The sequence below is a fragment of the Cariama cristata genome, unplaced genomic scaffold (assembly GCF_000690535.1).
Source record: "Cariama cristata isolate BGI_N322 unplaced genomic scaffold, ASM69053v1 scaffold13254, whole genome shotgun sequence".
NCBI classification, from domain to species: Eukaryota; Metazoa; Chordata; class Aves; order Cariamiformes; family Cariamidae; genus Cariama; species Cariama cristata.
The window spans coordinates 1-26,802 of record NW_009613564.1 but is presented as its reverse complement, the minus strand read 5'-3'; the positions used below and the strand labels follow the sequence as shown (position 1 = coordinate 26,802).

Genomic DNA, 26,802 nt, shown 5'->3' with positions numbered 1-26,802 from the left:
AAATATTTCAGTAATCTGTTGGACACAAAAGATTAAGTCAAGACAATCACTGATAGTATAGACTGACCTTCTAACTTTTTCTCTTGCAAAATGAACATATTATATTGGTTAATCATATTTTAACTATAGAACCTGATAATTTAAAATCCACTATTAAAAAAGTCAACAATTTATTTAGAAATAGAAAAGTGTTTTTAAGCATAATTACAACTAAATAAAAGCTGTAATTATTTTAGTTTTAGAGTGAGAAAATTCAACTAGAAAATGTAATTACTTATATGAAAATTTATAGACTATTCAGAGATCTTTTAGATCTCTGTGTACTTTGTTCACTCTATGCAGAAGAATTTAGCACAGGGAACTTTTGTCAGGTTCAAGGGAATCTGGACTAAGATATTTTCCTGTAGCATGAATTGACTGAATTAAATTCAAAATTAACCAGCAAAGCTCTTGCCTACTACCCCGTGAAAATAAAATCCAATATTTTCCAATTTCAGAAATGAGTTGCTTCACTTAACTAAAAAATACTTTTTACTTTTCCTTTCAACAGTTTGCTTGCTGTGCAGTAGGGAGCTGTAATCTGGAATGAGAGTATTTTTTAGCATAAAGCACATCTCTTGGAAAATTAGCCAAAAATAGGACCTACAAGCCTTTTGGATTTACACTGCACAGGATCAGCAGAGATTTAGATTTCAGCAACTTCATTCCACAGATTTGTCTAGGTGTAAGTAGGATGTTCCCCATCGCTGTGTTTCTGGGCTGCCATGGCTCTGTGCCTGAAGCGAGACCTGAGATCCCATTGCTGTTTCACTCTCAGGTGAGCCCTTTGCTTGTTTTAAGACGTAGGTAAATAAAACTCCCTAATTCAGTTAAAGAGAGGGAAAAAGACCTACAAAGCAATAAAGGAGGAAGAAAAAAATTAGAAAACAAACATTGCCTCTAGTGACATAAGAAGCAGCAAGATGAAAACTGTCAGCAGAGGTCCTGTTCAAGAAAAGGACTTGGTATGGGGATCACGTTTGGCTAAATACGCCGGCACAAGGGACCAAGGAAGAAAATGGCAATGCAGAAGGTAGAGGTACATGGAAAAAAAAGTGATTGGATGGCTGAATGATTCAAGGAAGACAAAATTAGGAACCTCTGCGTAAAGCCAAGGCAGGTGAGCATCTAAGAAGCAAGGAAATAGAGCCCAGAGGTATGGCATTAGAAGTTGGCAGAGAAGGCAAGTAGACCACCCAATAAATTTATGATTGTTAAGAAAAATAAGACTCACATGAGACCTTAAGCCAAAGAACATCCAAAAGCAAGCTAGCACTCTGAAAGATGCCATGCTTTGAAACAAATTAGCGTAAGTCTTCTTGGTAGAGCTCTACTCTCCCAGACCTTTGAACGGAGCCCAGAGTTCTTTAGCAACATGTTCTGCTCCTGTCTACAAATATCTGCAAAATTCACTGCTTTGGGAAGATAACATCCTCCCACCACTTCCAGTTGCTAAATTTACTGAAGTTGCAGAGGACAATGTTGTGTATTTAAATATCTAGCTCTGATGAAGATAGATGTCGTCAACATTTTATCATATTGTCATAGTTGTGCGTTTAATTTATTTTGGTAAAACACTGGAGAATTATACACAAAAAACTACAGTAGAAGAACAACATCGTAATCTGGCCTTCATGTGATCAGCTTCTAAACTGTCACAATAGAATCCATGTGGATGTCAGCTGGATACATGAAGTTTTTATTAACGTTCTTTTAAATGTAGTCTACTAGGTGTAATGAACCTAAAGGAAATGCACATACTGTGTTACTGCAGCAGTCAACAAAAATCTGTACAATTTTTAAAAACAATTCCTTTTACCTTTTATATATGATTTGGGTGGGGTGGCACTACTGTAAGTAAAGTGCTCCAATACAGATGTATCTCGGGAAAAACAGAGTAATACCTGTAGAAAAGACAGCATATAAAAATCAGCTGCCTTACTGGATCAACAAAGCAACATCAAACACGTTTAAGGACCTGCCTTAATTAGCACTTATTAGATGCTATTGAAGAGAGCTAATATGGTTGAAAGCTCTTGACCAATTTAATTTACTTTCCTGTTCAAATTTCCAGGCTTACTTTGAACTTGCTACGATTTTACCTTCACATTCATTTGTTGTCAGTAAAATAGCCCCATTCTCCAACTCTCCTCTTTGCCTCTCAGCATGGGTTTATCCCCTTCTGTCACATCATTAGTAACTGTGCATGCAATTGACTGCTTTGATGTCTATTAGATTATTTTGCTATTCAGTTACTATGACCTGTAGAAGTCCTAGTAAGTGAATAAGCAAATGGAACATTTATATTTTCACACCTCTGCCATTCCAGAGGACTGATTCTTACATTCATTTTTGTTCCCAGGAGCTTTACAGAATGCTTTCATGATATTCAGCTCTTTCAAAAAGTACAGATTATAATGTTCACCTCATATCTGTAAGTTTTGAAATGCACATTGTACTTTGTAAAATATATTTGTATTTTTTATTGTTTACATAAATGAAAAATCCAGTATTCACAGCAACTGAGTATAAAATTAAATAGTAAAAGCATTCCTAGAAAAAGAAAATAATCTCACCCTATATGTAGTTGTAAAAAATTTAACAATTAGTATTGTACTTTAAAATTTTCATGTTTTCATGCAATGAAAGACTGTGCTATCAAGAATGTACACAAGAGGGCAGAAGTAAGACAGACTTCAACTTGCTGCTGACTTTTTTGCATACCTTAAACTTTCTCTGCTTTTGCAGGTTTTAAGAGTTTGTTTTTTTGTCTGTTTTAACTGTAGCCAAGGTGTAAAAGCTGGAAATGCTTTAGATGATGTTTCACTACATAATTTATTGTGAATAAAAATGAATGGATTTTTCCTTCCACTAATTATTGCAAACATTTTCCAGATATCAGCATTTGTCAAAAAGAAACATGCAAAACTGAAACACTGTAACATCTGAACATCATTGCTTTTTTTATTTTTCATGGAAAGCAGGTTATATTTTGAGACTTTTTCCTCTTTTGAACCTTGAAACTATTTCTCAGATAAAAAAAAAAATTTTAAAAATAAATAGTTTCTTTATCTCAAACAGTTTAAGCTAAATATTATTTTTGCGCAGTACACAATCATTTTCATAGCTGCCAAAATATAGCTAACAATAACAATACACAGGCAAATGTAATTCTCTGTATATGTTAACTGGGGTGAAAGAAAAAGAAATTAATCTAAAAAGGACATAAATTATGTTCTCTCATAAGGGAAAGAATGTAACCTTAATTTGAGGCCCCCTTTTTTTGGAATACAGTGTCCAGTACCAGTATCTGGAAGTCTTTAAGACTATGCATCTTTCTAAGAGACAGAGTCTAGCTCAAACATAAGTTATGACTATACCTAAAAACTGCTGGGTGAGGTTCTTTGCATGTATTCATTATGCACATTGTAAGACTGAAGTATTCAAATTGAACCTCTAGCCTGAAATAACGAATTTACAAATTTATTAATTCATGTAATATTTTTCTCATTCACAAAAATGATAATGCTAAAGGAAACAATGACACAAACCCTTTTTAAGTACAAGAAATGTTTGGGAAACTATTGGATATTTATAATCAAAACTGAAAACAATTCAAAGGACTAAGAAAAAAAAAAAGCCAAAACTTTTATCAAAATGAAAGTACTGTATTAAAAGTCAATAAAGAAGTAATAAAAATATGTAAACTTTGAGATAAAGAAAGCAAAGATATTAAAGGAAATAAATTACATCATTTTACAGTGTTCTTCCCAAAACAGATGGCATGCTTCTAAAGAGGTACCAATAATCCAACCAAATAGCCTCATTGTTATTTTACACTCAAATTTTCTGGTTTTGATGGATGCTTTATTTGTTAAGTAATACACAGACAAATGCCACACTTTGCTCAATGACTTGGAAAACTTAGAGGCAGTAACTAGTCGTGAAAAAAACCACAAACCCAGTGCAAACATAGAAAAAATTTATCTGGTTTAACCTAGTATTTTCATTACCTATTTTATTTAGCCAATATTTGATTCCAGTTATCATATGAAATCAATAAATAATATTCCATCTCAGAGTGACTTATACTACAGAATTTTTCCAGGGACCATAGAAAAAAATAATTTGGCAGCAACGCATTTGCAAATTAGGTTGGAAGAGAAAATTATCAAGGAAAATGGATAACTTTCTTCCAGAAAAGAGTCAGAAGAATACCACAAAGTACCAAACAAAACCAGAGCAACTAATAATTAGAAGTTTGAGATATTTTTTGCCTCAAAGCCTTGCAGTAAAACTAGTCACTTAATTTTTCAAAGATTTTTGGTGACTCTCCTTCAAATTACCAAGGATAGTTCAGTCCTTTAATAATTTTCATTCTGTAATCATCCTTTTAGTTAATAGAGATATATAAAAAACTAAAATATTCAACTGTGCTATGTATCGAGAATGATGAACAAAATCTATTTCTGATGGTCTTAAAAGATTATAGTGTATACTAGTTCATACTCCTTCATAGATTATAATTCTGTGTCCACTGGAATTGTCAGTTAATGAGACTAATTACTATGCCTTAGTAGCCTATATAATGAATGAAGCTGAAATAACAATAAGATTTTCACATCCCATGATGAAGGGATAATGTTACAATAATGAAGATCATCTTTGACCTTTAAATCAAGAAAAGCTTCCACATGTAAATATTTTAGTAAATAAATACCAGTGTTTGAGTTGTCATTATATGTAGCCACTTTTCAAATTCTAATACAGAAACAAATTCAGATACAGATCTTAATATTGTAACTATTTTTAAGTAAAAAAGGCTATAGTTTCATGAGGCGATAATTTTAAGTATTACTGTTTAAATGTTTATTATGCAAAAATATTATATGTAGACATGATTGAATAGTATGCTTAAATAGTAATGCCTATTTTTGTATCTATATGGACCAAGCAGCACTAAGGGTAGACTCCTGCTTAGTTAAATTACTAGCAGTTTTACATATTGCCATCAAAGAAGAAATCATTTAGTTTCACATAGTGCTAAAACAAAAAATTAAGCAAGCCTAACCTAACAGATGTGACTAATGAAATTGAAAGCACTGTGGAAATGGTAAGTTTGCTGCATGACATTTATGTTGACACTGCAATCAACTACACATTAGGAAATCCATAAATGTAATCTCGTTCTATTTAAGGGCATTTGACAGGCAGCAACAAAGATAATTCTTTATAAAAGTAGCTGGGTTCCCAATTGCTAGAAGCAGCTTTGGAATGGAAGCAATCCTAAAAGTAACCATACATATCACTACCTTACTCAGAATCAATGTCTTCAATTTTAAAATATGTCAATACAGTAATCTTTTATGCTTATTGCAGTAGGTCACTGTAAAGCAGTTGGTTTTGTTTTTTTTAAACTGGAACCCTGAATACACTTCTCTGGTCTTAATTTCTGTGTGCCACAACTGTTAATCATTTTATTATTGCAAAGCTGGGAAGGGGAAGAATATGGCTGACCGTATTTTCTGGCTTACTGCTTTGGAAAGACACTGTGCAGGGTCCTTCAGAGTAGGAGTTTTAGAAGCTTGTCCTGCTTAATCTGTTTAAATGTACAAGATTGTTATTCAGAAGGGAAAGTATATGTAATGCAGCAAACAGATGCATCTGTGTAGGGTCCCACTGTGTTCTGCCTATACATGAAACACAAAGGCAGTCCTTACTCCAAAGATGATATAATCCCACAGGAGTAGACTTTCTAGCTTTTCTCAGAAAAAAAATAGTTACACACCTGATATAAATAATCCTCAAATACAAAATAGTAGTCATCATTGCTTGCTGTCAGCTTTACATCCTGTAATCAAAAAATACAGCCGTTTGAAGCCAAAAGACATCTTTTCAGACTCCCATAGAAGCTAAACTTAACACAGTGGTAGAAGACAGTTTCACCATTGAATCATGAAAGAGCTGTAGTTAAGCATATATCCCATATTTTAAAATTAAAAAACGCTATATTAACTTGATGATTAAAGTATTCAGAATTGAAACTTGAAACAGAAGCGGTCGACCCCAAGGCTTTCTCCCTCGCAAAAGCAGTTATTCCTTCAGATGAAGTTACCGTTTCTTTACAACTTAACAGCTCAACTCACACAAAAGCCAACACAGGCACAAGGACAGAGTTTACAATAATAAATTCACACTAATTATTCTTACACTCCTTAAAACCAAACCATCTAACATTTTCTTTGTTAAAAGAACCAAGATACTGGTGTGATGAGTATATAAATCACTTAATCACTGTTCAGAGAATTACTTACTTTGTAAATCAGGCTGTCCACTAAAAGGTCATGCTGAATCACATTTGACTTAAGCTGTTCATAATACAAGATATCCTAAAATTAAAAATATTATCATCAGTCTGAGATACAACCTTAATTTATAGTTAAACAAAGTCAATTTTTAACAATTTTTAAAAAAATTATAAGCATGTATTCAGCTGAAAAACTCACTGCATAATTTATGAAGCATTCTCTCACAATTTATTCTAGTTTGAATGCCTAAGAAATGACGCAGATACTTGAGACCTCCTCTTTAGATAATTAATAAAATGAGAACGAAGTAACTAGTTCAGACCAGAGATCCGTATCTTCCAACTTTTAGGTTGCTCTACACCTAGAACCTTTTCAATGCTCAAAATCATCATGCTTTTTTTATTTGTTACCCTCTATTTTCATGTACCTCTCCACCAATAGGTTCTGTCATATCTTCCACCATTAGTGAGGTGCTGCAAATATTTGATGTTAATGAATATGAATCTCCAAATATTTTAAATTTGTGAAAAGATGAAATGATAAATATATAAAAAAAATCTTGCAAAGACTAAAAAGAACTCAGACTTTTTTTTAAACTCCAATTATTTCCTGAATGTCTACAGAACATACACAAGGGTGAAATCATGGGGAACAATCAGAACAAACACTTCTCTGCTTTTGCTTATTCTATGCCTTTCTTCTTAGAAAGGGCTTGCAAGGGAAAAGAAGAATTAAGTATCGCACTATCATCATGTAATTCCTAAATCCCTAAATACCTCTCTGCCATTATGCCTACAATTGAGTAACAGTTTCAGACGGATTTGGAACAATTCATAAACTAAATCAGCAGTCCCAAAGCTCCTTCTCTCTTCACAAAACTATTTTGATTTCAATACATCTCTATGGACACCACACAAATACATGTATATTCCAAGATTTACACAATATTTACTGCTGATCGCTTTGCAAAAAAGGGTAAGGCTTGAGTAAGGATTTAAAGAACAAATGGGAATCAAGATGAAATTTTGAGAGAGAGAGAATGGAAAAAAAATGAAGAGAAGGCTAGGAAACATTGTAACTGTTCTTTGTATGAATTCAAAACTGAGAATTCGTGAATAGTATACACTTAGAAAGTCTTAGAATTAATATATTATTAGACTGTTAAGTTGAAATGAGGACAAAAGCTGTATTTACTACAAGGAAAATATCTACATTTTTCTTTCTGAAAAACAAAAAGGGGAAGTATAAGTACTACATTATTTCTTTAGGAAGGATCAGACATAAGTATTTACTAAATACTTATTTAGTAAATAAGTAAAAGCTACAGACAACTACTCTAATATAAAGTGTAGGACCCGGCACTTGTTCTTGTTGAACCTCATGCTGTTGGTCTCAGCCCACCTGTCCAGGTCCCTCTGGAGAGCCTTCCTACCCTCCAGCAGATCGACACTCCCACCTAACTTGGTGTCATCTGCAAATTTACTGAGGGTGCCCTCAATCCCAACATCCAGATCATCTATAAAGATGTTAAACAGCACCGGCCGCAAAACTGAGCCCTGGGGAACACCGCTAGTGACTGGCCGCCAATGGGATTTACTGGGCCCGGGGGAACCCCGCGAGGGACGGGCCGCCAATGGGATTTAGCTCCGTTGACCACAACTCTCTGGGCCCAGCCATCCAGGCAGTTTTTTTACCCATTGAAGAGTCCACCCATCTAAGCCATGAGCAGCCAATTTATTTAGGAGGATACTGTGGGAGACTGTGTCGAAGGCGTTACTAAAGTCTAGGTAGACAACATCCACAGCCTTTCCCTCATCTACCAAGCAGGTCACCTTGTCATAAAAGGAAACCAGATTGGTCAAGCATGATCTTCCTGTCATAAATCCATATTGGCTGGCCCTGATCCCCTGATTTTCCTGCATGTGCTGTGTAATAGCACTCAAGATGACCTGTTCCATAACCTTGCCCAGAACCAAGGTCAGGTTGACAGGCCTGTAGTTCCCCAGGTCATCTTTCCGACCCTTCTTGCAGATGGGTGTTACATTTGCTAACTTCCAGTCTGTTGAAACTTCTCCAGTTGACCAGGACTGCTGACAGATGACTGCAAGAGGTTTGGCAAGCTCTTCTGCAAGTTTCCTCATTACTCTGGTGTGAATCTCATCAGGGCCTATACACTTATGAGAGCCTAACTGGCACAGCAAGTCGCTAACCATCTTATGGTTATGGTTATGATTATGGGGACTTCACTCAGCTCCCTGTCCTTAACAACCAGCTCTGGGGGTTGGGCATCCTGAGGACAACTGGTCTTGGTATTGAAAACTGAGGCAAAGAAGGCATTGAGCACTTCTGCGTTTTCCTCATCCCCTGTCACTACACTACCCTCTGCATTCAGCAAATGATGAAGAATCTCCCTGACTCTCCTTTTCCTGCCAAGTGTTTTGTGCTAACCTTTTCCTTCCTGAATTAGGAAGCCATTCAATTATGTTTTACATTTGCTTACAAGAGTCCATAGATTTTCCTGTTATTAAAATTATTGTAAAACGACAACTAAAAAGTAATCTCATAAGTACATGGTCCATTCATCTTAACAGTCAGAATAACTTGGTATTAAGTTTAATTGCTACTGATATATTCATACTTAGAATAGATTCGGTGATTTAGTATGCAAGGAATGACTTTACTGAATGTATGAAGAACAAATTTCTGTGCAAGAAAAAAAATACTCATAAATGATGCTCTACTGTACTGACACCATGAGTTTAGAGTGCTAGTTTCAGTACAGTTTTATTTATGGCATCAATCTGAACTATGATGGCTATGTTATTAATTTCTTAAGATGTTTATCAGCTTCCTGTGCCTTGATTCAACTGCATTATTAATTGAAATGTAAAGAATCATGTTAATTGCAATTATGCATAAATTACAGTTTGTGCCAATAGCCATTGAACAGTGTCCTCCACAGAAGAAAACCAGAAAACTGCTAAAAGAAATGTAAATTAAATAGGTTTAACCAGAACAGAAGATTTCCTACTTGTTAATACAGAATGACACATGTATTTAAACCATTAACATTTCTTTTTGTTTTAGCAAAGCTAAAGTGTAGAAACTTTCCATTTCCCACCCTTCAGATTTGTGTACTGATTTCAGAAAACAATCTACTTATTAGAATATAGGGTAAGTACTGTCCGAGTTAGAACACAGATTTGAATTACTTAGCTGTAACCAATAGGATGTATGATTTCCTAAATATATATCCTTCCCAATTTTCCTCCTTAATTTGTTTCAATTTGGATACATATTTCAAGCAATGAAAAAGGTGGTAAGAACAAACAACCTGATGTTTAGGGCACTGTCTTAAAAGAGAGAACAACTGGGCTCAGATTGTTCAGCAACTCACAGAAACTGAATGAAAGTTCTTTATGATTCAGTTGAAAACTTTCTTCAGTATGATTTTAAATGAAAAGAGTCAACAGTTCATCAACTTCTTTTTTTTCAGAAATAATAGTTTCTCCTTTGCTCTTACAAAAACTCACCAGGCCAACTTGGTCATTACTCAGAAAAATCAAACACCATTTCCTGTTGCTGTTATAAATTCAGCATGAACTAAAATTTCAAACACAACTCAAAGCTCTACCCTGAAAAAATGAATAGCAAATTTACATTGCAAATATTAGCAGAGTAAAACAATACTTGAATACTTTAACAGTTCAATAATTTAGTAAAAAAAGACCAGAAGGACAAGCTGTCCTCCTGAACTAGAACGCATGAGAAAAAGTTTGGGAAATAAATCAGAAATTATTAAAAACGGCCTTGCAAGGCAAAACCAATCACAAGCATTCTAGGAATAAAGTTTTTAACTCATTACTTGTCATTCATTTCCTCTTAAATTGTGATTGTTGTGATGCAAAAGTCTGGGCTTGGGAATCACACCATTTTTTTCAGCCACAACTTGACTACAAGAGGATCTTGCCCATGCCTCTTAGTAAGACAAGAAGCTTGTGATTCATGCTGTATTAATAAATGTATTTTTTTATATCTGAATCATAAACAAGATTGGTCACAGATGTACTTTCAACCCACAGGACTTTGTTGCTCGATGATCAGTTTTTCTCACACAGTGAAGAATGTTTTTAAGAGCTTCACTCAGGCTTCAGGAAAGATTCAAGTCTCATTTTGCTATTTTCTTGGCTGCATTTCTTCCTCCAGATGAGACAACTGACTACTATCAAGTTGCAGGAGTGTCCAAAAGTGTGGTATGTTTCTTAGCCTAAAATGTTTTCAATTATAAAGCCAAAATCTTACCATTTTCATCTGATTCAACCTTTCTTCTCTGTCTGCCAAAACTAAAGTAACCTTGATTTGTAAACTTTTTCCTTTTTAAAAACATGTTGCATTTTTATATAGACTGTAGTTTTTATCAAAATTATATATATTTTTTATACCACACTTCCAAACATACTCATTTTTCCTAGCTGAAACAAAGTACATTTCAGGATTGCAGTGCCCAGCCCTCTTGACCTTGCAAAGCCACATACCAAAATTTCCACCCAAAAACCTCTTACTGTATCCACTTGAGAGCGGAAGAAAAATGGAACTCTGAAAGTAGCTCACAGTCAAGAGAGAACAGTATCTTTCAGCAGTACCCAGCAAAGCTAGTTTAAGCAGAATCTGGTGATTCACTTTCTTTGAAATTAAGGTTTGGATTACTTCAGCAGCTTCTGTGCAGGCACAGTGTACCTGTGGCCTCCCATGAAATCCCTAGCACTGGAGCTGCATTCTCCCTGCTAAACTGTAGGCAGCTCATGATTTATTTTTAGGTTACCCTCATCATATGATTGCACTTTCTATACTTGCCTCTCAAACTGAATACAAGAAAAGGGTGGGTGAAGCATAGAACTAGGAATAGGAAGAAAGACTGACACTGGGGAGTCTAGAGAGGAGACACTAAGATTTGTGGGAACTGGATGAAGTCTAAAGAATGGCAATCATCATTAATTAGGTGAGCTGTGGATTTTGGAACAGAAGTACCAGAACCAAGTACAAATCAAAAAACTAATCAGATTACATAAAGAGATAATGGACAAAAGAGTTAAAGAAAGTCCCTCCTGGCAAATCCTTGAAGAGGGTCCAAAGCTTTTACCAGACACCTGTAAAATCTACTTGTAAAGTACATCCGTTTCCGGTCAAAGATGATGACAGCACATTACTGCTACTGGCTTCTCTCCTATTTGAATGGTACAGTGGGTAACCTTAGGCTACTGATCCTAAACTAAACCCCCCTTCTGATAAGGAATAGAGTCACATAATGCTCCATTATGAACTTACCACCTCGTGTATTTATTAAGTTTTTAAACCTAGGAAATAACATTCAGTAAAAGCTGTACTAAAGCAAAGCATTACTAATTTCTGCAAGCTGAAATTTTCAGAATTAAGATTTATTTTCAACCCATTAACTCAAAAAAATTAGAGGGGAAAAAAACAACCTATGAGATAATGAACAATTTTGTTTTCTAAGCACTACTTGAATAGCATGCAGTGAATAAACAATAGAGTAACACACCAAACAGAAGGAAAAAAATAATAAACAGATTCTCAGTAAGCGTGTGCCATCCACTTTGTGCAATCAATGAGGGAGACATCCCAGAGGAAAAAATTGTGATTGTGTGATTCAAGATCATACTACAAAGTGTATATATATACAGCAAATTGGACTGTTTGCACAGACAATATTAACTGTGACACTGTTCAGCTTTTAAATGTTTGACTTTGCAACCTTAAAAATGCTCTTTTAACACAGTTCCTCTAAAATGTGCCATTACAAATAAAAACTAATAAACAATTCATTGCCAGGCAACATGCTTATGCATTTCTAAATGATCCTGCATATAGAGTTTACAGTTTATCATTTTTATGATTACAATGCTAGATGGCTAGGATCATCCCTTGCTTGGTTGTATATTAGCTTTATATAGAGACTGAGCTTTACTGAATAAAATTTTCCAAACAACAATACTGGATGCTAACACATGCAATGCTGCCCATACCAAACTCTCATAATGCGTTACATTAAAGAAAGGACATTCACGGTTCCTTATGAGTTATAGATTCATAGAGCTATAAACAGAATAGAGCCTAAACTGCAAATCAGAAATATTACAGCAAGAAATCTCGGCAACCACACAATTCAACTCCAGCAAAAAAAAACAGTACACAAGAGGTAAAGAAGCATTAAATCAATCAACAAAGTCTATATGAAATACAGCAGATCATAAAACAGCTACATGTATCTGAAAACTGCTTTGCTATACTTTACAAAAAAATTAAGCAGCATATTCAGTATATGCAAGAAGAACGTCTGAAGGTGTTAGCATTCTGATAGTAGTTACAGTCTTACTTCTGTGAAATGCTAGTAAATGCAATGCTTAAAATGAACTATGGACATTCAACTTATAGCTATAGTAACCCATGTGCTATCCTACCTATCTTGGGCAGTCTGCTAGGTCTGAGTCAGAAAGCCTACCCTTTTAGATTTCAAAGTCCATAAAACAACTGTAACTTAGAGCCCAGGATGACAAATACTATACTATGCTATATATAAAAATAGTCTTGGAAAATAAGATAAAAGGCTCTGATAGCTGTTACGTTAGAAGATACAGTTTCAGTTTAGCATGACAGAAAAACATTCATATATACTTACATCACCAGCTTATATGATTTTCTCCAACATAGTATATCTTGTCTACAGACTTGATAATTTCTGTTCTTTGTGGAGAGGGAGGGTGGATTTTGTATTTTACTGTTTTCCAATCCTTTATTTCAACAATCTCAAATTAGTGACAAATACATAGTCTGCATCACTTCATCCATCCTTACTTACCAGTTTTTCTTGATGTTATTGTTACCATTTTCCCACCACTTATCCCCATCTTTCTAGAGTTCCTTCAGCATCATCACAAAATATTGTCTTACCAATAATCCCCTGCACAGGGTCTACTCAGTTCAGTCTCAAGGTTCTAGAACCTGTAGAGTACCTCCTAAAGGAGAATGTCTACCATACTGAATCTCAGAATACTGTATGCATATATAGTTTATTTTTCTTCTTCATCTATAGTTAACAAGTATCATTTGCTAAGTGCGTAGAAAGTTATCTCAAGGTAAAATATTATGTCAACAAGAACTTATTAGCTGCCCTGACATAAGTGTCCTCATGCATCCTTGCAGTAAGTTGGAGCTGAATTGCCATTTATTACACAGTAAAGGCACATACACGAGCACTTGTGATTAAACAGCTGATGTACTACTCTCTAGCTTACTTAACGATAAATTGAATTAAAAATCTCACAGCAGAGACTAACCTTTTGAAAATGTCTAAAATATTCACACTTCAGGCACAGTATAAATGCATATTAAAAACAACTATAAGCTGGAGTTAACTTTTAAAGGATCTAACAGTGTAGCTGACAAATATCTTAATAGATATTTGTCTATCTTAATATATCTATCTATCTTAATAGATAGACATAGCTTGCTCCTCTTTAGAAAAGGTAACTGTTGAAAATTGTCCATGTGAATTTCAGGAAATGCATTTTAATAAATCTATTTCCGTAACAACACCTGCTTTACATGAACATAAAATATTTTATCATTTTTCTGATTATTGCTTTGACTTTCATTAACCAAAATTGAATATCTGACTTTTTAATTCAATTATTTAATTTTCCACATTAAGATAAAAATGCTCTTAGAGCATGCAGCATTTAACAGAATATAAACAGATGCAATGTAACCAACAACATTAATTTCACATCTCTAATATTCCTGCTCTCATAAAGACTTCTAAAATTCAAGCTGCCCTGATAATTTAAAATAACTTAAATCTAGTGTTGAGCATCTTAAGTAAGATGTATAATATTTAATTATTATTTCAATAGCTCTTTCTTCTACAGAAAATTCAATCTTATTTACTAGAAACCATAGCCTATTTTATTTTTTCAAAAAGGAATAAACTAAGTAATTCTGATACCAGATGAAATAACTTCAACACTTTAGGTAAGCTGTCTATGAACAACATTTATTCTTAAGGGCAAGATCTTATGATTGTACTATGTAGTTACCAATAAATGCCCCAGTATTACAAGAAAATGGCTACATCCTCAAAGGACATGAGATACTGTAAAATTCTCACATTTATGAGCCAATTTACATGTATTCATGTTGTTCTTTATTGCAATAAAAGCTTTGCATCAAAGTATTCACAATTCTGCAAAGATTTAAATAGGGATTTAACTTTCTAAGGTGTATCAGATATATTGACTATAGCATGGCTTCAGATACTGCAAAAGATTTCATTGTTGAGGACTTGTGACAAATATAAGGTATTATGAAAAACTGCTGCTATACAAGGGAGTATGAAAACAATCCACATCTTACTAGTTCCTCTTTATGTCTTTTTGATTGTACATATGTAAAGTATACACAATAATGTATCAAGCAATTTACAAGATATGTACATGCATATGATAACAGGTTCAAACAGCCAGGAAAAATGTATAGCACATCTCCTTTTTATAAAACTTAGCAAAGATAAGAGAGGTTCAGTCTTCTTTCCAGGACTTTTGTCTTGTCGCTTTCTGCAAAAGTTAGCACCATATAGAAAAACCTCAGGAGCTAGCCAGATCAATTGAATAGTTTGTTCTACAGTATTTTGCTCATATATCTGTTAAAAAATTTGGGAAGAGCCTAAAAGACTTCACCACAGCACGGAGTTTTTTTACAGGCATGTGTCTATTTCTCAAAATGTTTATCAGTTTCTGTAACAATGCAATACAGCATTTCGATTTTGGAAAATCATTAGAAGATATGTGCTTTTGTATTTTCACCTACTCTTCATATTTTACTCTCACTTTGCTGCTTACCTCTGGCTGATTAGAAATATTGAGAATGAGGGCCCACAGATCAGCTCGGAGTGCTGTTGGACATCCCTGACGAACATATTGTTGAGCTGCAGCACTATCTTGCTCTGCTAAAACTGTAAGAAACAAAGCAGGTAATGAATTGATGTAGTTTAAGACTTCCAAAGTTTATCAAATTATCACATACTTAAATTTTTAACTTTACAAACTGGTTTACCACGCTGTAAGCATTAGATAATGGGAAAATATCTAAAAGGTCTGGTTTCCACAATGCAATTTTGAAGTAGTTCCCTGGGAAATAAGACATTTGGTATTAATAAGCAAGGCTGTACTACCTTCTGTCACAAAATAGCACTTAGTATGCATCCTCTCAGTATGTGTCTATGCAACTATCAAGGCTGGCATCAAGCAGAACAAGCAGCCACACATAGCCACAAAATCCTACTGTTTAACTATGAGTGATGCCTCGGTTCACATAGGAGATTGCCACTCATTCTGGTTTTTCTGTGTCTCCCTATTTTTATGTTAACTATATGAGTATCTTCACAGATAACTGTGGGGCAAGAATTTTCCATTTCAGAGTGTACTGTCATGCTCTCTCTCATTATTGGTATATGTACTCTGGAGGATAAAGAGTTTCTTTCTCAAAAGATTTTTTTTTTCCTTCAGATTGATGTAAAACAAATACTCTACTGTTGACAGGTTTGCTTAGATGGGTCATTGTTGTGAAGCTTTAAGCTACTCTGTCACAAGGGCCTCATCCTGAATACAGCACTGTATATACCTTAGAGCAGATTATCTCATTCCTTACTTAAATCTATAAACTTGAAAGATATGCATCTTTAGCTATCCTAATCTGGTAGAAGTGTTGTCTCCCATCGAGGCTATTGTGATTAACCGTACCCTCATACCTGAAATGTCTTTCACAACAGAGAGAGTTGGGAGAATACTTCTGTGAGATTATCTAGACACTAGATAGGTGGTGTACTGGTATTCAGAAGTTTCCATATCCTCTGATTTTTCTGAAGTCTTTTAGAAACAACTTGCTTTTCTAAATTTCACTAAATTAGATATTCACGATATCTGCCCTGACATGACTTACAAGGATGAGGTTCAGAATTAAAAATTTATTAAATTGAGCCATCTCTCCTTTCCTCTCTTCTTAAATACTGAATAGACCAGTCTGCCAATTTTCTGTTTAACCTGCAGAGCTCTAACACAGATGGTATGTGATCCTTTTTTCCAAAACGAAGAGGAAAAAAAGAAAAAAAGATTCCTACATTCCCCACAAAACTTTAGAAAAGACTGTGATTCATCTCAGTGTCCATGAGTGTTTACCTTATTGTTTCTTACTGAGACACAAAACATTAAAAAGTAATTTTGCTATATAGAAGATGGGTTTTACTAAATACAATAAAAAAAATTCCTCAGACTTGGTAATACATCTAATCTAAAAGCAAAATCAATACATCAGTGACAAGCAAAGTCATAACCAACACCAAACAGAGCATGCAGTAGGATTCCCACTGAATGAACTGAGATTTCAGTTTATAGTCAAGACTCTTAACTTACATTTTTACAGTATTTTGTGTCTTTGCATATAGGAAAAGCTAAGACAATCCCTGTAATAGAGGCTGCTCTACACAGACAAAAGACGAGGAGTAGTTCTTACATCGTGGAGTTGAATGACTGGCCCAGGAAGTCTGGATAGGGAATTTCTTTGGAAGAACAGGAAAAGAACAGAGAGATGGACAGTACTCTAATGAGTTGCTCTTGGATCAGGAAACAGATGATGAGGGATAGATAGAAGGAGGACCACAAAAGGAGAAGAAAGGTAGGTCACTGTTTTGTTACTGCAACAAAAAAAGGGATGGAGGACTTTTGGGATGGTATCCACTCTATTTTTTTTCTTTGATGATGATAATGTTTTGCAGGAATCACAAGAGACAGTAGCAGATATTGATGGATTTCAAACATTCCTTGTATGTTTTTTTTCTATAAGCAAACTTGAGCTAATAAATGATTATTTCTTTTATCTTTCTCTTTCTTTTGTAGTTTATTTCCTAACCTACAAAAAAACTCGGAACTTCTTCAGAAAAGGTAGTATAAAGAGACAAATGAGTGAATTTTCCATGGTGGCTAAGTATTGCAATACTTAGCAAGTTCTGCAATTGCAAATAACAAAGACTCTGTTCTGATGCACAGGCGTAAAACCCATTATACTAATGAGAACTGTGTGTGCAGAGAAGGGAGTCCAGAGTCTTTTGATTTTAAAATGAAATTCAGCAGTGGCATATGTTAAGTTATCACCAAAAACTCATGTCTCTATGCTTCCTATTTAATTTTTAATGAAATATCTGTGGAGCTATTTATCTGGTAGCTACTCATAGACTGCAAATGCTTGCTTTTCTGTCTCTGTCTAGATTACAATGGTATTACTGACTGTCTAAATTACAATGGTATTATTGACTATGCTTTGCGTTAGTCTAAATCGTTAAAATTCTAAATGTATACATAACTGAGATAGAAATTTACTAAATTTACTCCTAACTACTCAGTTTATTACAGATGAAAACAGATCCATACCTTTCTGTCCAATATGTACATGTTCATTTTCAAAGAACTCTAGAAAATAAAGACATAGAAAAGAATGGCAAAAATTAAATAAAAAGATATTCCAGCTAGTAATGTACTTTATTGTTTTACTATACACCGCTACATTCAGCTGATTTTTACTGCTAATGTCACTAAAAATTAGCCTGCATCAGCATCAATGTTCTTTTTCAAAAACAAAGAAGAAATAATACTACAGAATTTTTTTCTTGTCTGAAGGACACTAATACCAAAGTAGCACTATACTGCGTGAACCTAGACATTCAATTACGTAAGTTTTCATTTAAAAAGAAGAATCACTTGATATTATAATGTGTTCCACTTTTATATGAAAGACCATTTTAAAACATGTTTTTACAGGAATAAATGCATACACAGAAAAACAACAGAAATGAGGAACTATTTAAGCTACTGATATATATACTAATATATGGATATTTTCTGTAATCTTTAATAAAAGATAGTTATTTAAAAGATGCTTGTATATATGCCTATCTGACAGCTGGCTTCACATTTATTGGTATTTCCTATATTTTTGGACACAGGCAATTTTGTTCTCTAGATCTTGAACTGTTCAAACACACTGAAATTAACATATTTTCAACTTAAGGTGATGATTTTAAATCTTCTCCAAATCTGACCCTTCAGATTTGCAATGTTTTCTATTATTAGCTATATTTTACGAAGAAAATCACTACAATCATAGTTACAGAACAAATATTTATGATTTATTAGGGAAAAATACACAAATTACTTGATAATTGCAAAGTATTCTACTCATTAGTGTTCTATTTAAATGACTAAAGCACAGCATTAGCTAACCAGGAGGCACTTGTGCTGAATCATCAATACCCAGCTGTCCTATACTTAAGCCTAGTTCACTGAAGTCTTCTTTCTGAAAAGAAACAAAACCATAAAACAGTAATTAACAATGCTTAATTCTCTAAGTCACTAGAGATTTCCTCTTAAAGGCTTAATGCAAATATTTTCTAAGCCAAAAGTAGTTCTTTTAAATGCATATATATGAAACATGAGCTCAGGTTTAAAGAGAAGAATCTCACAAATTCTTACTCTAGTTTTAGTTACAGGCCCCAGTTTTCATGTCAACTATGAGCTACACCTGGATGTAATAAAGTGGTGAATGAAAGATTAGGTTAAGGATAGCTAATTTCTAGCTCTTTCCCAACCCAGGTGCAAGTTTTTCTACTAGCATAAAATCCTCAAGAGACTTATCAGTGAAGCATTAAGAAGGGCTCTCCTATTTTCCAATCATAATACTAGTACCCAAGCATTTCCCTTCATTTACAATCTGACAATAAAGGGACTTAGAATTCCTTTGAGAAGAAAATTGGAAGCTAACTGATTGTCAGGTTACTGATCTTGTACAGTGTCAAATAAAACTGTAGAATTAAGATAAACTACATATTCACTTTTTTCTGTATTAGAAAACTTTAAATAACATATACAGAAGTATGTGTTTGGCACAAATCGATGCTGTGTGGTGTAAAATGAAAAATTCCCTACTGACAGATAATTTACTGTTTATGTTTTACTTTTCATTAAAAATGTAATTTCATAAAATTTTTTTATGCTCTGTGTTTTACCTACATATTTAGATTGATTTTCAGTTTCAAAAGGAGAAACTTATATTAATATTCTTGTTGTTTAGAATCTTAGTCATTAGCAAGGCAAAATAATTCTTACAGCAACCTCTTATAAGAAAAAAGATACTTACCAATTCTGGAATATCTTTAACTTTTAAAGGAACCTGAATTAGCCCCAGATGATTTCTGAAACTAGGTTGTTCCCCATTTTCATAATTTGGGTTTCGAAGATTCATCAGTACCTTAAAAATGGTAGCTCCGTTATTCCTTGCATATATTCACAAATTTACATTCAGAACTCTTCTTAACATCATCAGTATTACAAACAGTACATTCAGCATAAACCATTTCCTGCAACTATTTTATATATATATGCCCAAATTATATCTCAACATTTTCAGAATCAAAAAGGATCCACATTTTTAAGGAAGCAAACATATTCTACTTTGACAAGTAAGCTCAAATTATGAAATAAAACAGCAGAAATAATTTTTGATATAGGGGACTAAGTGCTGGCTACATAGTAATGTCTTGACTAAAATTCACTTCCTCATCATCAATGTCATTCGAATGCCAAGAGTATATTTCTGATAGCCACAGTATCCAGGATATTCTTCAGTATTACTTTTCTCTGAAAGCATTTTATCCATATTCTTACACTGGCAATCCCATGCAGTTTTCAATCAAAGTGCTGCGTAATTTGCTACTAAAATAATTTCTTTCTAAATAACAACACATCAAGATATCTTCTTTTGTTTAAGAAAAAAAAATAAATTACAGATTTGAAAACTTAAAGTAAGCATAAAATTTAAGACACAATGAATCATAATGTCAAGATAAGTAAGTTTGATAAGTAAGGAATTTACAGTCTCTTACATACTGTTATTCCATGGGTATAGATTTTTATATTATAATGTTGAGCTGGCAAGGATTCTTTCTAAGATGAGTTTCTGGCTCTTAAGAAATTCTTCCACATCCTACCTCTACAATTCTCAGTCTTGTAAGTATTCTAACACCATATAAACTCACTGTCAGACTTGTAAATTAAAAGATTAATGTAAGAAACTGCAAATTCTGGAAAGAAAACAGTATAAAAGAAAAATAAAAGTGACCTTGAGGGTCACTATATAAGGCTAAAATAAAGATGGATTTGTTTAAAGATTCAAGATTAAATACACAACTTGGTTGTTAGTACATTGATGGAAAACAGAATAAGTTAAAAATTTTCAATATTATTATCGCTAACTGAACAAGAAATGTAATAAACTGGATAGAAAGTTTATTGTTGGATTCAAAAATGCATTCACAATTCATAACCATGAAACAATTTACACAAGTCAGAAATACTATAAATCTCCTCTACCACTGCAAAAGACATTCCACTAAACTTGCACTGAATCACATACATTAATTCTGACTGATAATTCAGTACTAGAATTCTAAGCTTCATTCAGTAAATTAGGAGGCCATCTTAACTCTATAATTCCACACTGTTATCATGCTCTAGATGATTTGTTTCCTGTATAACTCACAGGATATACAGATACTGATTTTTAAAATTTTATTTTCAACCATATTTTAACCCAAAGTCTCCTACTGTGTCACTATTAACTTCACTGTCATCAACAATTTTTATTGTCCATCACCCATGCCTATTCTAGGCACAGATGGTAAAGCAAGTTCTGTTTTACAAAGATGTTATGTGCTTGAACCATACAAAATGATGAATAATACTGTCATTTCTGACTTTAAAGAGTCAGCAGTCACCATTTTTTTAATGATCTGGTTTGATAACAGACAAAAGCTTCCAAATTCTATATACTTCTGTTTCATGCTTGCTTTTTCAAAATCTTCACAGATGACCTACAATTTCTACTGCATACAGGTCTATTATCTACAGCCAAACAGTCTATCAGCTTCACATATTGCAGTTTATCAGCTTAATGTATTTTAATTTAAAATGTAAAATGATTTATAAAATTAGTTGGAGAATTGCTCTCAGAGGAAAAAAGTTAGCTCCAAATTGATTGTTCTTTGGAGAAAGAGAAGTTTACCACAAGTACAATTTAAAAATGAAGTTTTAAAAAAGAGAAAATAGCATTTTGGTTTGTAAATAAAACATGGAGTCATAAAAATCATGCCAAACTTCACTTGCTATAAAGGACAAATTGTCTGAAATACATTTAACAATTATTTTTCTCACTTGACGTAAAAGACTATAATGGATGCAAGTCAATGACTGTTTCATAAATTCTTACCTCAAGAAAATCTTTAGGTGCATACACAGGCCGGAAGAGACTTAGATCTGAAATAAGATTTTAATGATGTTATGTTAAAACCTAGAGATGAAAAAAACATTAAATTTTCCCATATCTGTAACACAATCTAGCAATTTCAATAACATATTAGAGCAAAGATTAAAACAATGTTATCACAGATACCATGGCTACAACCACCACATATTCGCCAAGATTATGCTACTGTTAGTGCCTTCGTTTTGTAAACCTCAAGTAAGTGAACAGTAGTCACAGGAAACTTTTTACTTATTCCACATAATTCTTTAAATTGAACCATTCTTAGTCATGGACGAGAGATGATACTCAAAAGTGGGGTTTTTGTTTTGTTTTAACAGCGATTGTTGAATTAAATGTACAGCTGTCAAATAAAAAATAGGGACTAGTCATAAACAATCCATGAAAAGTATTTGCCATCACAGAGATGGTACTGTGATACAAAGCTAGTACCTTTGCAAAATCATTTCTTTTAAAGAACTTAGATATGAACTAACAAGGCAGTTAGCCTTGCTCTCCCAAAGGATAATATGATTGACTATTCTGTGCAAGTGTTATTTTTATCTTTTGTTAATAAAATGTCTCAGCTTAATTATCCATAGTTCTGAACATTTTCTTTCTATTAGCCTGAGCTTACACTAAGAGGAGCAGTGCCCTAGCTGTATAAATCTCTAACGCTGGAATGAGGAGTATTAGACCATAACCTCTCAGTGATGATTCAAAGTACAATAACTTGAAACAAAGTAACAATGAAATGAATATTTATTTATGCATAATGACGCATTACCAATGAGAAAAAACATTGAAATCAGTTTATCTTGAAGTGATTACATTAATCTTTGACTGATAAATAAGATGTATATGCTATTTTTCTGTGTACAAAAATTTAATGCACATATATTTAGTTGACCTTACCTGGCTCATCAGTTCCCATTTCATTCCATTTATTAAGCAGTTCTTTCTGTTCACTTACAGGCCTCTGAAAGGCACAAGAAAGCAACTCATCTTTTTTTAACAGATTGAGTAAAAACATGCCTATTTCATATATGTAAATTAATGTAACACTTTAAAAACCAGATTGCACTAGCAACACATACTTACTTTGCTTAAAAAAGTATCCCCAGCCTGAAGATATATTCTACTATAGAAAGTCCAAGTTCCAGTTCAAGGAAAAAAGGAGCCCATCAAATAGTTTCATGTGTTTACTAATGAATTTTAGGCTATTTAGTAGTCACTTTCATATTACTGAAGATTTACTGCTCATTCCATAGAGCTGTTGGACTTTGTCATTGAATTCCTGTCCTGGGCACAGTCATGAAAAGCAAACACAGCTGCATCCTTTATCTCATATGGTGAACCATAGAGGTTCTGCTACCTATCACAGATATACAACAGAAGAAAGATAAAGAACAAAGCAATCTAACATTATTCTCCAATTCCATGATCTTTAAAATTAAAGCCTCTAAATTAATAAAAAACAAAGCAAAGCAAAGCAGAATGAATGACAACCAAAATTAGCAATGTACCAGTATCTCTCTTTCCTAAAGTACCAGTTCAACTACAGCTTTCTCCAGCGCACAAAGTGTATCTACATTGTGTACGGGCTACGCAGCTAGAAGTTATACAGCCGAGTCTGCACACAAAAACACTCTATTAAGAGCGATGAACATAGCAATTATCTCTCCAACATGCTGCTCCCTCAAGAGACTAAGTACTGCAACACCAAAGAGGAAGATCTGCCTACAGACTTCATCTTTTCCCAAGTTGAGCTGATGTATACACTGCCACTATCCCTGAAAATCATTCTGTGTTAAAATTATTTGGATACTAGCCTTGCAGCTCTTGATAACCATGTATAAAATGAACATTACAAGTGTGCAAGATGAGGCTTAATTTCAAAAAAATGTCAGTTTGGTAACAGAAAGTTAATAATACATTACCTTCTGCGCTAGGGGGATACTAAGTTCTGTGCACATGCTGTTTAGACTTTTTAGAATTCGCTTCTCCCAGCTTCCCTAAAACACACAAAAAAATTAAATTACATGGAATTTCTTTTTTGTCCAATTGCATTTATCATATAATAACAAGCAGCTTTTTAAAGTCATATATAAGAAAGGATAGCAAAAGTCACTGACTGACATCTGCAAAAACGTAAGGGAATATTTACATGCTTGTTTAAATGGAAACAATAGAGCAAACAGATTCATAATTTACATCACAATAAAGAATCAGAAAAATGAGTTGTTCAAATTTCAGATCTCCAAAAAGCACGTACTTCACAATTACTGATTTTTGACATATGCCTAATGATCAAGCTTCCTTATATATCAACATTTAACAAATTTTTCAAATTATTATAAGCAGGGCAATCAACTGTGTACAGAGAATACCTTCTCCACTTTGTGACTTGAAGAGTGCACAAGTCTTTCTCCACAAAAGGTATCTTAAGACATTTTTAGAAGTTAAAAAAATGTAGAAATTTGGTATTCTGTAATGCTCAAAAAAAAATAGTTCTTCTAAAATAATGCTCAAGAAACAGTTCTCTAATCAAAGAGAAAACCAGAAGTAGACAATACCTCAGTAGCAAGTGGACAGCTTAAAGAGCAATCAGACTCTTCCGACTATTGCAATAGACTTCAAACTTACCATATGGTGCCTAATTTGTGGATAATTCCTCTGAAGTTAATGCCAACCAGTATTGACTTCCTAGTCAACTGACTTGGGATTTTGCTTCCGTGATTACAGCAGCACTGGTGGGTTTTATATTTAATTTAGTTTTCTGTGGATGATGAGTCAGGCCCCGATCAAATGAATGCAAAGACTCCTCTTAATGTCATTTAACTCTCTCTCATTTCTAATTTGCTCTAGACACAAATTCTACAACAGTAAGTTACTGTGTAAACACATGTTCCTCAAACTTAAAGTTCTGTCTGAAAGAAGCTACAGTTTATTAGACAGGAAGCAAATGAAAGGAAGGGCAGATGTTCAAATCTTCTGTTAAAAAAAATAATTATATCTTGTCTATAATTGTTTCATTTTACCTTCAATTTACAAGATCCTCTCATGACTTTTGCCATCAAACAAAATAGCTGTCTTTCAGCAGAAATTTCTTCTCAAAGTCAAGTCACCCCTTCACCTTCTCTTGCATAAACAAAACAGATCTGAGTTTTCCAAATTGCAATATTTTTTATAATATTGTGTGTAATATTTTTATTTAACTGTATTATTGTATTCAAATGCCTTTCAAATGCTGCAGTTACACAACCCCATGCCACAAGCTGGTTATTCTCTCATGGAGGGCTGGTGTAGAGCATTTATAGTACCCTATTTTGCTGAGAAGCATAGTTTTTTTGGAAGAAATGAGAAGTGAGAGAGCATAAAGACTACAAAGCCACACAGCATAAAAAAGCAGAAACAAAGAGACAATACAGAGGTTTCAGTAGCAGTTTAAAAAAATTAAGTGAAATCACCAAGATCAATCATAGAATCACAGAATATCAGGTTGGAAAGGACCTCAAGGACCATCTGGTCCAACCTTTCTTGGCAAAAGCACGGTCCAGACAAGATGGCCCAGCACCCTGTCCAGCTGAACCTTAAAAGCACCCAGTGTTGGGGAATCCACCACTTCCCTGGGGAGATTATTCCAATGGCTGACTGTTCTCATTGTGAAAAATTTTTTTCTTGTGTCCAATTGGAATCTCCCCAGGAGTAACTTGTACCCATTACCGCTCATCCTTTCCATGCAACTCCTTGTAAAAAGGGAGCCTCCATCTTCTTTGTAGCCATCCTTTAAATACCGGAACATGGTGATTAAGGTGCCCCCTAAGCTGCCTTTTCTCAAGGCTGAACAAACCCCCTTCTCTCAGCCTTTCCTCATATGGCAGGCTTCCCAGTCCTTTGATCATCTTTGTGGCCCTTCTCTGGACCCTCTCCAGCCTGTCCACAGCATTTCTGTATAGCGGGGACCAAAACTGAACACAGTATTCCAGGTGTGGCCTGACAAACACTGAGTAGAGTGGGATAATTACTTCTTTAGTCTCTGCTGGTGATGCCCTTGTCAATGCAACCCAGCATCCTGGTGGCTTGCTTTGCCACAGCAGCACACTGTTCACTCACATTGAGCTTGCTGTCCACCAGGACCCGCAGGTCCCTTTCCACAGAGCTGCTGCGCAGCCAGGTAGACCCTAGCTTGTGCTGCACTCCTGGATTATGTTTTCCCAGGTGCAAGACCTTACATTTGTCTTTGCTGAATTTCATAAGGTTGTTGTTAGCCCACTCTTCCAGCTTATCTGGGTCTTCCTGCAGGGTGTCTCTCCCTTCCGAAGTGTCCAGTTCCCCACCCAGTTTGGTATAATCAGCAAACTTCATCAGGGTACACTTGATCCCAGCAGAATTAAGGGGGGGCGGGGGACGGGGGACAAAAACACACTACAGATATGCTCCAAGATATAAAAGCTACAAAAGAAGCACAGAAGAGGCAGATGGCAGCTTTGCAAGACCAAGAACCAGCTCGTTCCAAGGAGCAAACCGAGTTCGATACTCAGTGTGACTGACAACTGCAGGACCAGACATTAACCCACTTATTGCATTGGGGAGGCAATCCGTTAGTAATAAATCACTTCTGGATACTCATAAACTGTGCCATAATTCAGCCTTCAAGATTCTGCCCAGTAAAAGATGCTCAAATAAAAGCAACCAAGTCAAAAAAAAAGTGAGGGTTGCACAGCCTCTTCAAGCAAGACGCCTTGCCCTCTCTCCAGTACAGCGGAGTTACCTGCAGTGAGCAGAAACAGAATGCAGTGTCCTCAACTGAAATCAAAGCTAGAGGCAGAGTTCATAAAGTCATTTCATTGATGGGAACAATAAATTTTCCAAGATGATTCCTCTAATTTTATGAAGAAAGCTAAGAAAACACATTGCTAGGATTGCTATGGTTACAATGATAACCTTCAGTAAAATAGCTGAAACCAAGGAAGGCAGTACTGCAATTTGCAAACAATTTCAAACATTATCCAGGAGGAAGCAGTTAGTGACC

General features: G+C 34.5%; 1 protein-coding gene across 1 annotated transcript in view; it reads right to left on the bottom strand.

Annotated features, from left to right (window-relative positions):
• TBC1D19 (TBC1 domain family, member 19) overlaps positions 1–25,969 on the bottom strand; it is a gene marked incomplete at its 5' end in the record, with an annotated part of 34,865 nt that extends 8,896 nt beyond the window's left edge. Inside the window, 11 exons of the mRNA XM_009699078.1 lie at positions 1,859–1,943; positions 5,828–5,890; positions 6,354–6,428; positions 15,263–15,375; positions 17,846–17,884; positions 18,695–18,767; positions 19,608–19,718; positions 21,735–21,781; positions 22,683–22,746; positions 23,708–23,782; positions 25,884–25,969. Coding sequence (XP_009697380.1) covers positions 1,859–1,943; positions 5,828–5,890; positions 6,354–6,428; positions 15,263–15,375; positions 17,846–17,884; positions 18,695–18,767; positions 19,608–19,718; positions 21,735–21,781; positions 22,683–22,746; positions 23,708–23,782; positions 25,884–25,969 — 831 coding nt within the window. The remainder of the gene's footprint in view (positions 1–1,858; positions 1,944–5,827; positions 5,891–6,353; positions 6,429–15,262; positions 15,376–17,845; positions 17,885–18,694; positions 18,768–19,607; positions 19,719–21,734; positions 21,782–22,682; positions 22,747–23,707; positions 23,783–25,883) is intronic.
• Positions 25,970–26,802: the final 833 nt, after the last annotated feature.